This window comes from Salvia miltiorrhiza, chromosome 2, assembly GCF_028751815.1.
Source record: "Salvia miltiorrhiza cultivar Shanhuang (shh) chromosome 2, IMPLAD_Smil_shh, whole genome shotgun sequence".
Classification (NCBI taxonomy): domain Eukaryota; kingdom Viridiplantae; phylum Streptophyta; class Magnoliopsida; order Lamiales; family Lamiaceae; genus Salvia; species Salvia miltiorrhiza.
Window position 1 is genome coordinate 51,079,085 of NC_080388.1, and position 17,728 is coordinate 51,096,812.

Genomic DNA, 17,728 nt, shown 5'->3' on the forward strand with positions numbered 1-17,728 from the left:
AAGTGAATGTTTAATTTATTGTTTTTTATTGGCATATGTTTTTTAATGGTGAATGTTGGCAGACCGCATGTGTTTTATCTTGGAGAATGATTTATAATTTATTAATGGTGATTAATTTATTTTTTTGTAGGAAATGGAACGTTTTTTTTCTAAAAAACGTAGAGGTGAATCTTCCCGTGCTTCAATGGCACCTATTACTGGAGCAAATGTAGAAGTTGATGTCAATGTAGAAGTTGAAACAAATTTTGAAGAATATGTCCGTGATCCCGGATTAAGGCGACCAATTGAGGAGTTTGATATTGCTATTCGAGATCAAATACGTAGAGAGTATTTGTCTATGGGTCCTTGTCAACTAGTTGGGCATAACTATCCGAATACTCAATTCGGCAATCAATTAAGGAGTTTTCAAGATGTATGGTATCAAAAGTTTGTGTGGTTAGAGTACAGTGTAGCAAAAGATGCTTGCTTTTGTTTTTGGTGTTATCTATTCAAGCCCGAAGATAAATCAAGTCGGTATAGAACAGATGTATTCACCAAGACGGGGTTTAGCAATTGGAAGAAGGCTTTAATTAAATTTGTGGAGCATGTTGGAGATGCGGATAGTTGTCACAACAATGCAAGAATACAATTTGAAGCATTTAAAGATCAAAGACATAGTGTGGCAAATATGTTTAGATCAAATGCTCGTGAGTTGGATGTTGCTTATCGCACTCGTTTGACGGCTTCATTGGATGTGACTCGTTTTCTATTGAAGCAAGGATTGCCTTTTCGTGGACATGATGAGTCAACTACTTCTTTAAATCGAGGTAATTTTCTTGAGTTGCTTCAATGGTATAGTGATCATAATGATATTGTTTCCAAAGTTTTGGGTTCAAATGCTCCTGGTAATAATCAAATGAATTCTCCACAAATTCAAAAAGATTTAGCACGTGCTTGTGCTTCAGAGGTTACACTTGCTATAATCAATGATATTGGGGATAAAGTGTTTACCATGTTGGTTGATGAGGCTCGAGATGTTTCATTGAAAGAGCAAATGAGAGTTGTTTTAAGATATGTGAATGATAAAGGATGTGTAGTTGAAAGATTTATTGGAATTGTGCATGTTGTTGACACTTGTTCACATTCTTTGAAACATGCTCTTAGTGCTTTATTTGTGAAAGATATTGCAACGTTTTCAATCGATGAGTACTCGTCGCAATCAGTTGTCATCGCTTTCTCAAACAGGAACAAGTAGCTCACCAAGTATTTATTCTTAGGTTATTTGTAATGTATTGAAACTTTTTTAGTTATGTTATTTGGAATGTATTAGAACTATATTATCTATGAAAATGTCGGTATTATTATTATTATATTTGTATTTTAGTAAAAAATGTCTAAAATGTATTGAATGCCCCCAAAAAAAAAATTCCGGGGGCTTCCGCCCCCGAACCCCCATAACAGTTCAACCCCCCCCCAAATAAAATCCTGGCTCCGCCACTGAGTGTGGTGTGGATGATCAGAAGATCACGGGCTTTAAAAATATATTGCGAGTTGTGTGCAAAGTGAAGAAAGAATCCCACTGAATTGATTTGTTAGGTAATAAATTAATAAATGATTTGTGTTATGAATTTTTGTAAATATTGTGTGTGAATGGAATAAAGTATAAAAGTATATATGTCCTAAAATGAAAAGACAACACTTATTGTGAACAAGCGAAAATGACGAAAGCCCACACGCACTTATCGTGGACGGAGACAGTATTATATAATATGATGGATTTATACAAGATAGATGTGTGTGTGTGTGTTTTTTTATTACTCACTCCGTCCTCCAAGTAACTTCATATCTACTGTGTGGCACTAGCCCACTACTAATAATACCCCATTTATTTTTAATTTTGATATTTTTGTTAGAATAAAGTAATAAACTTGATTTGTAAATAATATTCTAGAATTAGAAGAAAAGAGAGAAAAAAAGAAAGTTAGAAAAGGGAATTGAAGAAAGATTGTGTTAGTAAACTACAATCCCCCAACTCAAATTCCTAAGCACACTCACATCCACAACCAATTTCTCCAAATTTCCTCCTACCAATTAAATAAATTTTCCATTATATATACTTATATTCCAACAAAGTGGTATCCAAGCCATAAAATCCTACCTGTGGAATGGCCAACCTACAATCGTTTCAAGTCCCCATGCTCAACAAGAGCAACTTTGACAATTGGAGCATCAAGATGAAGGCGCTATTGGGAGCCCACGACGTTTGGGAGATCGTGGAGAACGGCTACGAAGAGCCGCAGGACGAGGCCGCACTATCCCAACAACAAAAGGATAGATTGCGAGATGCGAGAAAGAGAGACAAGAAGGCTCTCTGTCTCATTTATCAAGCGCTGGGGGACGACGATTTCGAAAAGATCTCGAATGCAAGTACCACCAAAGAAGCGTGGGAGAAGCTCCAGAACGCGTGCAAAGGAGCGGAGCAAGTAAAAAAGGTACGACTTCAAACTTTAAGGGGAGAGTTTGAGTCTTTGCAGATGAAAGAGTCCGAATCGATTTTGGATTATTTTTCAAGAGTTTTGGCGGTGTCTAATCAAATGAAAAGAAATGGTGAAAAGTTGGAGGATGTAAGAATTATGGAGAAAATATTGCGCTCACTAACTCCAAGATTTGAGCATATAGTAATCACAATTGAAGAAACTAAAAATTTGGAGGAGATGACGATCGATCTCTTGTTGGGGTCGTTGCAAGCATATGAGGAGAAGCAAAAAAAGAAGCAAGAAATTTCAGAGCAACTTTTAAAGTTGCTAGTAAGCCCAAAAGAGAAAGAAGAAGGTCCAAGCAATGGCTGTGGACAATTCTGGAAAGGACGCGGCCAAGGACAAGATCGAGGCAGAGGCCGAGGACGTGGACGTGGTCGAGGACGAGGAGGTTTCGTCAACAACAACGAAAGAAATGAGTATACAAGTGGTCGAGGGAGGAGCAACCCGCAATCGAGGTACGATAAATCTTCAATAAAGTGTTATAATTGCCATAAATTTGGGCACTATGCTTCCGAGAGTGCAGAAGTGAAAAATTAAGGAATGAAGAGATGGCCAATTATGCTGAAAATACAAGTAAAGAAATTGGTAGTGTGCTTCTAGCATATAAAGGAGAAGCTGGAAAATAAGATGACACGTGGTACCTCGACACTGGTGCTAGCAATCACATGTGCGGAAAGAGAAGCATGTTTGTGGAGCTTGATGAGTCCGTAAGTGGCAACGTCTCCTTTGGCGATGAATCTAAAATTCCAGTTAAAGGAAAAGGGAAAATTTTAATTCGCTTGAAGAATGGAAATCATGAATTTATTTCCAACATTTATTACGTGCCCAATATGAAAAATAATATCTTAAGTTTGGGACAACTCTTAGAGAAAGGTTATGATATTCACATCAGAGATTATAACTGTAACACCCTAATCTAATTAAGGAGTTAAATAAAAATTTTAAATAAATATTTAATGCGGAAGTCTTTAAAAAATTTAAAATCAACTTCTAAAATAAAATTCTAACAAATAATTTAAGGAAAATAAATCCTTAAATAAAATAAACTTTTAAAACGATTTAAAAGAAATCAACTTTTTAATAATATATTCAAATACTACCTTTGATTTAAAATCGACAATCAACATCATGTCCCAAAGCGTGACATATAGATGTCATGAAAATATTTAACTATTAAGTAAAATTTTAAATACTTGAATCAACTATTTTCAAAATGACTTGAGGCGGCCATTTGACTTTCCACGCGTCTCCAGCTGCAATAACCTGAAATGTTAATAATGGGATGAGCATACAAAATATACTCAGTGTGGGATATCATGCAATAATTGTCCAAGATAATAACACAGTAAACACATACGATCACTTCATATATATCCTCAATATTCGCACTGTGGCAACCCAAGGACTGTGAAGTCCTGGACCCTATTTACGGGCCCCTGGCGACATCCTCAAAATAAACCTCAAATCGCATTGTGGCAATCCAAGGACTGTGAAGTCCTGGACCCTATTTACGGGCCCCTAGCGATATCCTCAAAATATACGTCATAACACATATGGTAAACACATATTATTAAAATGGACAAGAATTAACCACAGCATGTACTGAAATAAATCCCACACCTGAAAATTTAATTTGAACGTCAACTTCAACTTGAGTAATTCAATTAAAATTCATGTCCTAGTCGTGCCGCACCTAGTCAGATAAATTAAATAATAAAATGTAAGGGCCTAAATGTGCTTGGAAATAATTTAAAACTTGAGAAATTCTTTTATAAAATCATTAAAATCCTTAGTCCAAAATAAATAAAGATATTTTCTTTTAAATATTTAGCTTTATTAGATTTAAAAACTAAGCTCAAATTAAAATCTTATCTCAGATCTAAAATTTAATTAAAAACTGAAGCCCAAAGATCTAGTTATATTAAAAGCAAACTTCAGCCCAGCCATAGAATTAAAGTTGAAACCCAAACTTAAAGCCCAATACCTTCCCTCTTCCTCTCTCTTGAAACACGCACAGCACCCTCATTCCTTACTTCTTCTTCTTCTTCCCCCTTTCTCTCTCAACCCCTCGCCCCCTCTCTTTGAATCCGACGCCACCGCCACCTCCGGCGAATCCGCCGTCGTCGTCTCATCTCTCGCCTCTAACCTCTCACCTCTCGGCCCTCCCTATCTCTCCTTCACAGAACACGCACACCAACACATGTCCAAACCCTTCTCCCTCTCTCTTCCTCCTCTCGCCTACACCGCCTACCACGCTCCGGCGGGCAGCCACGACGATTGCCGCCGTCACGCCTGCCGCCTCCTGCTCCAGCCCGGCGTCGCCCCTCATCTCCTCTCTCCCCTGTTTCCACGGCCGGACAGCGCCAGCGGTAGCGCTGCCGTGACAGCAGCGGCGCCGCCTGCGGCTTCGCCGACCACCATCATACAGCCGCCGCAACTCCTTATTTTCTTCTCTTAGCTTATCCCCTGGTTCAGCCCCTCAATTCCCAATCTATAAAAAAAATGTTTTCTTTTCTGTAACATAGTCTTATTCTACTTCTTGCTTCTAAATTTGCTGTCAATTTCGATGAGTTTAAACAAATGAAATTGTTGAGGGCATCAGATTATGTATGGGCGTGTGTGTTTTGTTTAACAGAAGTTTGGTGTTTGATTTGAGAATAAAAATGATCTGTGAGAGGCATATTGTTGGGTTTCTGCATAAGCTATGAATGAGGTAGCTTGTGTGATGAAATAAAAGTTTATTGAAACAATGAAATTACCGATTAGTATTCTGTAGAGGAAATCAGGTTGATGTTCTGCAGAGGAAAACTGTGAGCTGAATGACGAGATATTTGCTGAGCAAATTTTCACAAATGAAATGGTTTATGCTGGAGAAAGAATTACATGGTGAATCACTTGATGAGACGTGGCTGAATTAGGAATAGGTGGCTGGAGTAAAATTTGATAGGCAAGTAGAAGCCTCGTTACATGCTTAGCTGGGTTTTTTTATCAGTTTGATTTGTAAGTATAATAAAGATGGAGGCCCGTATTTGGACATGGGCCTGAGCTAAAAACACTGTTCCTCAAAGGAAATAGATGCGGGGGTCACCCTCGGTTAGTGATGCTCAGTGCTACAGTATATCTTGTTTAATTTTGCTTTGGCACAATTGCCCCCAATATTCCCATCGCTTCCTCCCCAATTTTTGAAGACAACCACCGCCTGCCAAATACCACCACCTGCCCTCGCCGATCTCGTTCACCACCACCCTCAATTCTCTGCAATATTTCATCACCACCGCCAGCCCTCTACCGATTTCGTTCACCACCACCCCCAATTCCCTGCAATATTTCGCTGGCCCCTGTCTTCGCCTACCTCTCCATACCCGTCAACCCCTGCCTTCAATTGAATTTCTTTGGTATTTATCTTTCACCATGAATTTTGAAGAAGATTCCATGATTTTCTTTGGGAAAAAGGTCCAATTACAAAGACAACAATGATTTCTCACCAATTTTTGAAGAAGACGCCCTCTCCAATTTTGAAGACGCCATGATTTCTCACCATGAATTGTGCGAGCTATAATTAATTTCTATCCATTTGTTAATCTCTCACCATTAATTTCTATCAATTTTTGAGAAAGGGGTGTGTTTTTTTGTGTTGGACCCCGCACCACCGCCTGGATTTGTATTGTCATAGCTTCTTCAATTTTTTTTTTTTTTTTTTGAGAATCTTCCAATCTTCCACGCATCTTAATTAGACTAATTTATGGGATTTTTTTGGGTACACAATTTAAGCAGACTGCAAGTCATTAAAGAAAGAGTGTGTTTTTTTTTTTGGAGCAGAAAGAGTGTGTTTAATTAGTATACATTTTTGTGGTTCTTCTTCTTCGCCTCACTCTACTCCATTTTGTTTCTTTTTCTAGTTCTTCCTCCCCTCATCTTATTCTACTGCAATTGAGTGGTGGTGGTGGTAGTAGTGACGGTGGCGACGGAGGACGGTTGTTGGTCAAGAGAGAGTGTGAATGGCATCGACATTGCAGCCCACTTCTCTTTTAGGGATATTTTAGACATTTCATGCTAATCTCATGATAGCAGCGCCTGTTATCAAACGGACTTAATACATTTGCGAGCTTTTAATAGTTTTCTACCAAACACACAGCCCTCGGTTCATTACTGGCCCAAACCCAGCAACATTTTCTTGAGTTTGGGCAAATGGCCTTATCTCAACCAAGTTTTCAAACACGCCACGTAAACTCCCTCTTTAAAACATAATTTAATTATAAATGGGCTGGTAGGATCAACTTGGGCATTTCAATTTATAAGGCCCAAAATTAAAACTATGAATATCTCTTATTCAAAAATCCAACATATAGATATAATAGAAATAATACTTTATTCACTGATCAAATTAAATGTAAGGCCCAAAGTAATAAATTTATATAAATATTTATTTATAGTCTAAAATTGACTTAGATGCTTGAAAATATAAGACTGTATTTCTTAAGACATGATCTTCAAATTTATTTGTCTAACTAGGGGCGCGACTAGATAGTTCATAAGTTTGACGTATAATAAAATTCTCCATGACTTCACATTTAAATGCTTCAAAATAATTGAAATCTAAATTAATTTTAAATAAATAAGTTTAGATAAATGATTTGGTTTCGGGCTGTCACAATAACCTTTCAATAAGAGATGGAAAAAATAATCTTATTGCCAATGTGCCAATGTCTAAAAATAGAATGTTCTTATTGAATATTCGGAATGACGTGGCAAAATGCTTGAAAGCGTGTTACCAAGATAAGTCTTGGTTATGGCACCTTCGGTTTGGGCACTTGAACTTTGGTGGTTTGGAGTTGCTATCAAAGAAAGAGATGGTGAGAGGCCTACCATCCATCAAACATCCCGATCAACTCTGCGAAGGTTGTCTACTCGGGAAGCAGTTCAGAAAGCCATTCCCAAAGGAGTCAAGCTCAAGAACTCAAAAGCCACTGGAGTTGATTCATGCTGACGTGTGTGGGCCAATAAATCCAAGCTCCCTCGGTAAAAATAATTATTTTCTGCTTTTCATTGATGATTTTTCTAGAAAAACGTGAGTATATTTCTCAAAGCAGAAGTCGGAAGCATTCAAGAAATTCAAAGCTGTCGTTGAAAAGGAGAGCGGACGACAAATCAAGGTCCTGAGGTCCGATCGAGGTGGATAATTCACATCAAAGGAGTTTCTAGAATTTTGCGAAGCAAATGGAATTCGACGGCCCCTGACAGTTCCGAGATCCCCCCAACAAAATGGAGTGGCGGAAAGAAAAAACAAAACAATCATGGAGATGGCGAGGAGCATGCTAAAGACGAAGAATCTGGCTAAAGAGTTTTAGGCCGAAGCAGTGGCGTGCGCGGTGTACCTGTCCAACCGATCTCCAACAAGAAGTGTTTGGGGAAAGACTCCACAAGAAGCTTGGAGTGGGAGAAAGCCAGGAATTTCCCACCTAAAGGTATTTGGGAGCAAAGCCTACGTGCATGTACCAGATGAGAGAAGGAAGAAGCTCGACGATAAAAGCGAAGCATTCATCTTTATCGGGTACGACTCTAACTCTAAAGGCTATAAGTTATATAATCCAAATACTAAGAAAATAGTGATAAGTCGGGACGTGGAGTTCGACGAAGAAGGAGTCTGGGATTTCAGTCCCAGTGGTGACTTCACCTTCATCCCACAATTCGAAGATAAAAGGCATGTCGAGCAAGTCGAAGAAGTCCAGCAAGAGCTAGTGACTCCACGAGCTTCACCTATACTAGTTACTGAAGACTCGCCACCATCTTTCTTAAATGAAAGAGCCACACCACGTGCAAGGAATTTGGACGAGATATATGAGGACACTGAAAGGTTAGAAGATCTCACCCTATTTTACGTATCTGTCGATTATGAACCTGTTAGCTTTAAAAAAGCAGCAAATAGTGAAAATTGGCGAGTCGTAAGGAACAAAGATATCAAAGTCATAAAGAAGAATGATACGTGGGAGCTCGTGACACTACCGGAAAGGCACAAGGCGATTGGAGTCAGGTGGGTGCATAAGGTTAAGAAGAATTCCAAAGGTGAAGTTGAAAGATATAAAGCAAGGCATGTCGTGAAAGGATTTCGCCAACTTCAGAGTTTTGCTCAGAATGACAAATCAAGTTTAAGGGGGAGTGTTAGAATAAAGTACTCCCTCCGTCCACTAATTCAAGGCCTACTTTCCTTTTTGGTCCGTCCACCAACTCAAGGCCTATCCATTTTTAGTAAGTTTTATTTATATTTTAATTGGCGGGTCCCAATAAACAATACACTTTTTCTCCACTCAACTAATAAACAATACACTTTGTGGGCCCCTTTCTCCACTCAACCAACAAACAATATATTTTGTGGGACCATTTCTCCACTCAACTAATAAAAATACTATTTTTCTTAAAACCCGTGTTTTTTCATGTAGGCCTTGAATTAGTGGACGGAGGGAGTAATAAACTTGATTTGTAAAGAATATTTTAGAATTAGAAGAAAAGAGAGAAAAAACAAAGTTAGAAAAGTGAATTGAAGAAAGATTGTGTTAGTAAACTACAATCCTCCAACTCAAATTCCTAAGCACACACACGTCCACAACCAATTTCTCCAAATTTCCTCCTACCAATTAAATAAATTCTCCATTATATATACTTATATTCCAACAATTTTCACTACTAATTATACTAACACATTTTCACCACTTTCAATACGAATTATAACATTTTTTTTCATCATTCTCAATACTAATTATAGCACATTTTTACCACTTTCAATATTCTCAACAACTTTATCTTAAAACTTGCGCCCCTCCCTCCTAAAAAGTTATTTAGGGGACGAAGATAGTTATTCACTTATTTTCAACTCACAATACACTCATCTAACATTTATTAAAACTCGTGCTCAACAAACTAAACAAGTTTTTTTGCTACGGATAGAGTAACAATTATGAATACTATGATAACTAACTAAAATATGAATATATTATTGAATCATTTTCAACTTGATCATCATTACGATCTTCAGTGATATATATGGGTCACAATAAATTGATAGATACATGCATTTATTTAATTTAAATAGAGTTAAGGTACAAATTCACCCCTGAAGTGGACACCCCTAGAGTGTATCCCTCCCCATTCTCGACCTTGGCCTAAATACACATCCAGAGTCCATAAAACGGGTGCATTTAAACCCAACAAGTTAATTAACGACTGTTTCTTACTGTTAACTTTTTTTCTTTTCTTTTTTTCTGAGTGGGACCCACTATATATCCACCACCATTCCCCTCCCCTTCACCCTCACCGCTGTATATCCTCGTCAAAGGAGGTTGACGAGCTCGACGTCGAATCCAAGCAATCACCAATAACCGTCACACTCACCATGATCGTCTCAGCTCCGCATTCATCCTCCCCGCCGCGGCACGCCACAAACTCACAATGCAGACTCCAGTAGCCGCAGTGCCACCAGACCCCCAGTCGTGGCAGGGAGCCGCCATGAAGCCGCTACTCGCCACCATCGCCACGGGAGTCATCCTTTGGTTCGTCCCGGCACCCGATGGCATGTCGCGCATAGCTGGGCACCTGCATCCTTACCAAAATGTTGACATTCGCGGCGGCGTTCTCGGCCTTTGGCGACCCCATCCCATGGCTGATCGCGCTCGCATTCTTCTTCGCCCGCGGCTTCATCAAGACCGGATTATAAATGTAATTATAACATGACCTTATAATTAATTTAGTATAATAATATAAAAATTTAACATTAAATATTTTTAATTTTCTTTTCTTCTCACAATATATACTATATATACACATATATATTTGGTGAATATACATCTATATGTAAATAATATATAATATTATATACTTTTTAACATAGTTCCTATTATATATGTACCTAAATTATTTATTGGTTCTAATATTTTATAATTTCATAATTTAAATAGATAAATACTTATTATATATGTATATATTAATAGAATATTCAAATCAAATTTATATATATGCATTTGTGTGTTGAAAATGTAGAAATATATATATATATATATATATATGTGTGTGTGTGTGTGTGTGTGTGTGTGTGTGTGTGCAGGGGCGGATCTAAGATTTGTCGATCCCCGAGCCAAATTTTTTGGGCAGTCTGTACAATTCATTTTTATGTGTAAGTAGAATTTTAATGAACTTAGGATTAAAATTCGATCACCAACTATAATAAATAATTATTCTCTTTCTATTGATTCAATAATATATACTAAAGTCACCCCTGCAAATTGTACAATTATAGTTGAAAGAATATAAAAAACTTCATATATATATATATTTTATAAAAATAATCTATCTTCTACAAGAATAAATTAATTTTTATTTTCATATATGTTGAAAGATTTTTTATTTTATTTTTTCTGAAAGTTGGACTGGACTAAAATTGAACTGTGTAGATATTAAGTTAAAGAGTGGATTTTTAAAATGGCCACTTTCATATTGTAAAGATAAAAAATGTCCACTAAAATAAAAAACTTAAAAAATGTCCACTGTTACCAAAATACCCTTCACATTAAAAATTTAAAAAATGTCCATTTTACATCACCCCTTTAAAAAATCCCGCAATTCACAACCAGTGTGAATTCACAACCAAAATTTTTTGGTTGTGAATTCACACTGGTTGTGAATTGAGAATTCACAACCAGTCGAATTCACAACCAGAATTTTTTGTTTGTGAATTCACAACTAGTCGAATTCACAGCCAAAATTTAATTCACAACCAGTCGAATTCACAACCAAAATTTAATTCACAACTAGAATTTTTTGGTTGTGAATTCACAACAAATGAATTCACAACCAAAATTTAATTCACAACCAGATTTATGTTGGTTGTGAATTCACAATCAGTCGAATTCACAACTAGAATTTATTTTGGTTGTGAATTCAAATAGTTGTGAATTTGAGTTTTTAAAGTTTGGATTCACAACTAAAACTAGAATTTATTTTGGTTGTGAATTCATAGATCTCGTTGTGAATTCAAGAATATTAAATTGTGAATTCATCGAGTTGGTTGTGAATTCATAGATCTGAGCGTGAATTCAAGAATATTATGTTGTGAATTCATAAATTTGGTTGTGAATTCAAGAACATTAATCAATTATCCAAAATATGTTTCTCTTTCAATCGATCAAATCTCTTTAATAAAATCCACAAATCATCACTAAAAAAATATTATTCATTTTATTTCTTACAATAACTAAAAATTTTCATTTCAGCCAAGCAGCACATGTAATATAAATTTCCAATCACCAACACAAGAAAAAAAAATTGAATCTCTGCTGCTGCCATGGATTCATCGAGTGGAATATCGTCATATTCATCGGGGCTGCAGACTCGGCATCGAAGGAGGATCTGCAGCAGACGATGGATTTGAGGAAGAGGAAGTGGATTTGTTGACGTCCTCGATGCCGATTATGCCCTGGAGGAAGTAGAGAGCGGGGCGGAGCTGCCGCTCCACGCTGCAGGCGAGGAGGCGGAGGTCGGCGGCATCCACGCGGGCCTCGCGGAGGAGGAAGGTGGAAGACAACAGCCGCCGACTCTCCAGATCTGGAGCAAGATGTCGAAGACAACACCCCACCCACCGCCGTCCGACCCCATCCTCTATCGCCTGCGCCAGATCTGCCGTTCAGTGGGCAGCTCACGGCCGCGCCAGATCTGCCCAGCCACCATTGTCGAGCTCCAAAATGTCCAGATCTGTCGATCATTGTCGACGAGATCTCGTTGTTGTTGGCGAAGCTCTCCAAGTCAGAATCGAGAGAGATAGATAGAAAGAGGCGCTGCGGTGGTGGTGGCTGTGCGGCGCTGCGGAGATTGAGTGGCGGCGGAGCGGCGGGGGTGAAGCAGGAGACGGCGGAGGCGACGAGGCGGCTGATTTCCGACGCCGAGAGAGAGATGGAGCAGATCTCGACTCGCTGAGCGGAGGAGCTTCGGGTGGCGCGGATTTCCGACGCCGAGAGAGATGGTGGAGGCGGCGGCGGCGGCGGAGGATGCTACGAGGGAGAGGTGGTGGCGGTAGTGAGATAGAGAGAGAGTGACGTGAAGGTGAAGAGAGAGAGAGGAGAGAGGGATAGAAGTGAGTGGATATTTTTTATTATTTTAAAGTGAGGGTTATTTCCGTCCTTTCAACCACAAAGTGGACAGTTTTTATCATTTTTATCTTAGTGGACATTTTTTATCTTTACAATATGAAAGTGGACAGTTTTATATATTTGCTCTAAGTTAAATATATGTAATATATATAGGATAAAATTTTGGGGTTGCACTGGGCTCCAGCCCAGTGCATCCCCTTAATACATCCGCCCCTGTATATGTGTGTGTGTATTATGAAACAATTAATATAAAATAATTAATTATTTAACTTAATTTTTATAAAAATAAATCAATCAATTAACAATATTTTATATATAATACTTTAATATGAACTTACAATAAATATTCATACATGTGATGAATAATAATCTAAATAAGGTCATGGTATAATTGATATATTATTAAATTGAAATTTAGTGTATTTTCTGATCAGATTATAAGATCATGTTATAATTAGTATTAAATTGAAAATTAATGTATTTTCTGATCAAATTATAAGGTAATGTTATAAATAAGAAAATTGCCAAACTATAGGTGCGATAATAACCCCATTTTAAATTGCTATTTGACAATAAATTGAGTAGTTGACTACGGCACTAACAAAAAAAAGAAAAGAAAGAAAGAATAGTTTACTACAATTTTGTTAGGGGAGTTGTACTCTGCGCATGATGTGCCTTAAATTTATCTGGGATTTGCACTATTTTACATGGGCCACTAATAAATATGATCCTGAAAAAAAGCGCTCAATGTTTATATTTTTATTTCAACTTGTAAAAATTAATAATTTATCTAATTATCAAGGGAAAATATTATATTATGCAACTAACATGTAAGCCAGGTGAGGATCTCTTTTACATTTTTTTCGAAAATTCATTTTTCGATTCCCTGAACATATTGATTTTATTGCAATTGCACCCTCCAACTTTTATTATTGCTTCATTGAGCCCACCAACTTCCATACACTTTCATGGTCTCTTTTCTAGTATGAAATTCATGGATTGTATACAATGCACACACTTTCCGCTGTAGAAAAAAGAATATATATATATATATATATATATATATATATATATATTTTAATTAGTCCAATGATCAGTAAACTCTTACAATATACGTTCTTTCTGCTAGTAATAGTAAAAGTGTGTAATTACGAAAAAATATATAGCAGTTCAAAATACAATATTACACACTTTTTGAGTCTATTACACGATTTTGCAAAATCGTGTAAATAGAAAAAAAAAATGTGTAACAACGTATTTTACGTTATGACACACACTACAAGGATATTCTTATCAAAAATATTACTTCATTTGTCCCACTTGATTTGGCTTGCTTTCATTTTTGGATTGTCCCATTTGACTTGGCATGTTTCATTTTTAGGTATATATTCAATTTTTACTATCAAAATATTTGCTCACACATTTATACGCATTTACACTATAATCGTACTTTTTTAAATAATCGTATCAAAAAGAACTAGGTCAAGTGAGTCGGGACAAAAGGAATATTATTTTCATAATTTTATCTATAAGGCTAGAATTCCCTTCTATTATATGATTTTGCCTAAAACAGGACATTGCCTCAAAGAAGAAATCACATATTGAATGTTATTCTTGTCACAAATACGAACACTATGTTTTCAAGTGCTACTCTAATGTGAAAGATGAAGAAGCAAATTTAGTGGAGAACAAGGAGGAAGATATATATTAAGCAATCCATGCTTCTTTCACTGTAAGAGAATTCTATGGAAAAAAAAAAAAAAACAAACATGTGTTAACTTGACAATGGAGCAAGTAATCACATGACAGGTCACGAAATCAATTTTTTTTTAATAGAAGTTAAGTATTATTCATAATATTATATTCCCTTCGTTCACAAAAAATAGTCTTAAAAGAAGATGATACGCGTTTTAATAAAAATTGTTAAGATATTATAAATGGAGGAAGGGTCCCACTTAAGAAAAATGGTTTCAATATATTGAAGATGATATTAATAAGTTTTCACTATAATATGTTTTTAATATATTGAAAATGATGTATAGATTATTAATAAGTTTTTAATATATTGAAGATGATGTATAGATTATTAATATTTCAATTAGGAGGTTTGTCATTATTTTACATGGAGCAACAATTATGATATGATCTACGTTTGTATTTATGCAATTTCTGACTGTTATATTTTGTTGTGTTACACCATTTCACTTTTAATTAGTACAGCAGCATTGAGCCCTCAAACATTCACTTTTAGTACTTCAAATTCACAAGCAACTTTTTCTTATAGTCAGGAATATATCCGCGTTTCTCATGAAGAGATATATATTCGTGATAATTTTATGCAATTTATCTCTTTATTCTCATAGACTAAAAATGTTAAAGGAAACAAAAACTCTAAAAATCATATTACATTAGCAGTAGTTGAATTATTTGTCATGGCCTATGTTGTAGGATGGTGATGAGTGTGGACTGTGTGGTTAAAGATAATAGCATCGCATCACAATTAGAGTCGGGTATTAAAATATTTATAAATAATATATAAAAATATTAATTGATTTATACTTTTATAACGTTTTTATTAATTGATTTAGTAATAAATATTAATGTTAATTGTGATATGTAACCTACAATTATAATTAAGAATTAAGAAATTATGAAATGAAGAATAATTGCAAATGAAGAAGAATTGTGAAAAAATAATAGGAGAAAGAATATTTACTTATCACTACCACTTGTCTCTTTCTGAATCCAACTAATTTTTTTCAATTTTTATGAGTTTATTAAACACATGCTTGTTCGCGCACACACACGCGAACACACAAACAAGCACGCGCACACACACATATATGGTGAAGATCAAAAGAGATTGGACAAATGTGGTGAGAATGGAGAATATATAATTGCATAAGCCAATATATATGTTGCATAAAATGCTTGTAATTTGCATAAGCTGTTTATAATGACTGCATAACGAAATTCAATTAATTAGATAAAATTTTCGCTTCCTTTAGGATTCGAACTCAGGTAAAAAAATTATGCAGTATTATACTGCGGTTTATGCACCACTATATAGTTACTTATGCAATTATTTTGCATTTCTCACGAAAGATAGCATTATCCATATATATATACATATATATTTATCAATAATTATGTTTTTTTTATGAGTTTACTACATTTTAATAATTACTATTTCTATTACAATTAATATCCACAAATAATTTAATTGCATCACATCACAATTAATGATGTCACTTATAATTATAATTAAGAATTAAGAAAATATAATGAAGAGTAATTATATTGCAAATGAAGGAGATTTGAGAAAAAAAAAATCAAATGGTAAAATTTTAGATTGCCATGTAGGAAAGAAAATATTTTTCTTTATATATAAGATATATCCACATTTCTCATGAAGAAATATTGTGATAATTTTATGCAAATTATCTCTTTATTCTCATAAATCAAAAATATTACTCCATTCATCCATGAAAATAGATTCTAATTTGTTATTTTCGTCTGTCCATGAAAACATGTCATAATCTATTTTTTTTCTCAGTCATGGACCCACCACTACTTTTTAATTTGTGGGGCCATTTCTCTCATTAACTTTTTTTAAAACTCATATCGCTCTCTCTTAGGATCTATTTTCATGGACAAAGAAAGTATAAATAAAACAAAAACACTGAAATTCATATAATATTAACATTAGTTGAATTATTTTTCATGGGTGCTTTGTTAATTGTAGGATGATGATGAGCGGTTGAAGAATCTATAACAACTTGTTCATGAGTTCATCAATTGAAACTCCCATACGGCTCAGCGTTGACTTAGACCAAATAATACAATTTTAAATTGATACTTCCTACGTTTCAATAATAAGAAAATGAGATAAGACACGCAAATTAAGAAAATATAGACAAAGTAATATAGAGATAAAATAAATAAGGGGAGAAAATAGAGATAATAGTGAAAAATTAAGAGAGAGATAAAGGAAATGAAGAGAGATAGAAAGAGTAGTGAAAAAATAAGAAAGAGATAAGCTAAATGAGGAGAAAAATAAAGAGAGTAGATATAAAATAATTTTTTTTTAATTGAGACATTTATGATGTCAAAAAAAAATTAAAATATTATTAAATTTAGAATATTATTATTAGGAGGGAGGAAGTATTTAATAATAAATTGATCCATATCGTTGGCTACAATTTTATTGGAGACTTGGAGTGGCTGTACTTTGCACATGATATCCCTTAAATCTATCTAGGATTTGCACTATTTTACATGGCCGGCCATTAAATATGATCATGAAAAGAAGCGTTAAATGTTGATATTTTTATTTCAACTTCTAAAAAAACATTACTTAATTACCAAGGGAAAATATTACTCAACAGGCTAATACATGTAAGCCAAGTGATGATCTCTTTTACATTTTTTTTCGAAAATTCATTTTTTGATCCCCTGAACATATAGATTTTATTGCATTTGCACCCTCCAACTTTTATTATTGCTTCATCGAGACCTCCAACTTTCACGGTCTCTTTTCTAAACAACGGCTGCATTTCCTTACACTTGAGATTCACTCTGCCAAACTTGTTGTCCTGCTCCTTTTTTTTTCATCTTTATTTTCATCAATTTTAATTTTGTGTGTTTAATTTAATTTAATTTAATTTTTATAATTAATAACTAAAATTTATTCCATCCATTTAAAATATATAATTGTTTTTTTTTATTTAGTTTTTTTTACTAATTAATAATTCTTGTATGATGCTTGATATATCTAAAGTTAGGGTATAATTTTTTTAGTATTTTAAATTTTGTGAAATAAAAATGAAATATAATTCATTATATTATAATAAATTTTATTTTTATAAATAATACTCCATCCGTCCCTAATAACTTCTTATAATTTTTATGGGACGTTTCCCAAATAATTTTCTATCCATTTTGGTTATTCTTAGTTTTCAACCTTTCATCATTCTTAATATTAATTATAACACATTTTCACCACGTTTAATACTAATTATAACACTTTTTCTTCACTACCAATATATTTAATAACTTAATTTTCCTTAAAAACTT

At 34.9% G+C, this 17,728-nt stretch overlaps 1 protein-coding gene across 1 annotated transcript; it reads left to right on the forward strand.

Annotated features, from left to right (window-relative positions):
• Positions 1 to 184: 184 nt before the first annotated feature.
• On the forward strand, positions 185 to 1,234 carry LOC131009690 (uncharacterized). The gene has a single exon (XM_057937101.1). It carries the CDS (start codon positions 185 to 187, stop codon positions 1,232 to 1,234), a length of 1,050 nt encoding a protein of 349 aa, XP_057793084.1.
• Positions 1,235 to 17,728: the final 16,494 nt, after the last annotated feature.

Excerpts from the sequence above, each read along its gene's own strand:
- LOC131009690 (XM_057937101.1), top strand. The coding sequence starts at position 185 with ATGGCACCTATTACTGGAGCAAATGTAGAAGTTGATGTCAATGTAGAA.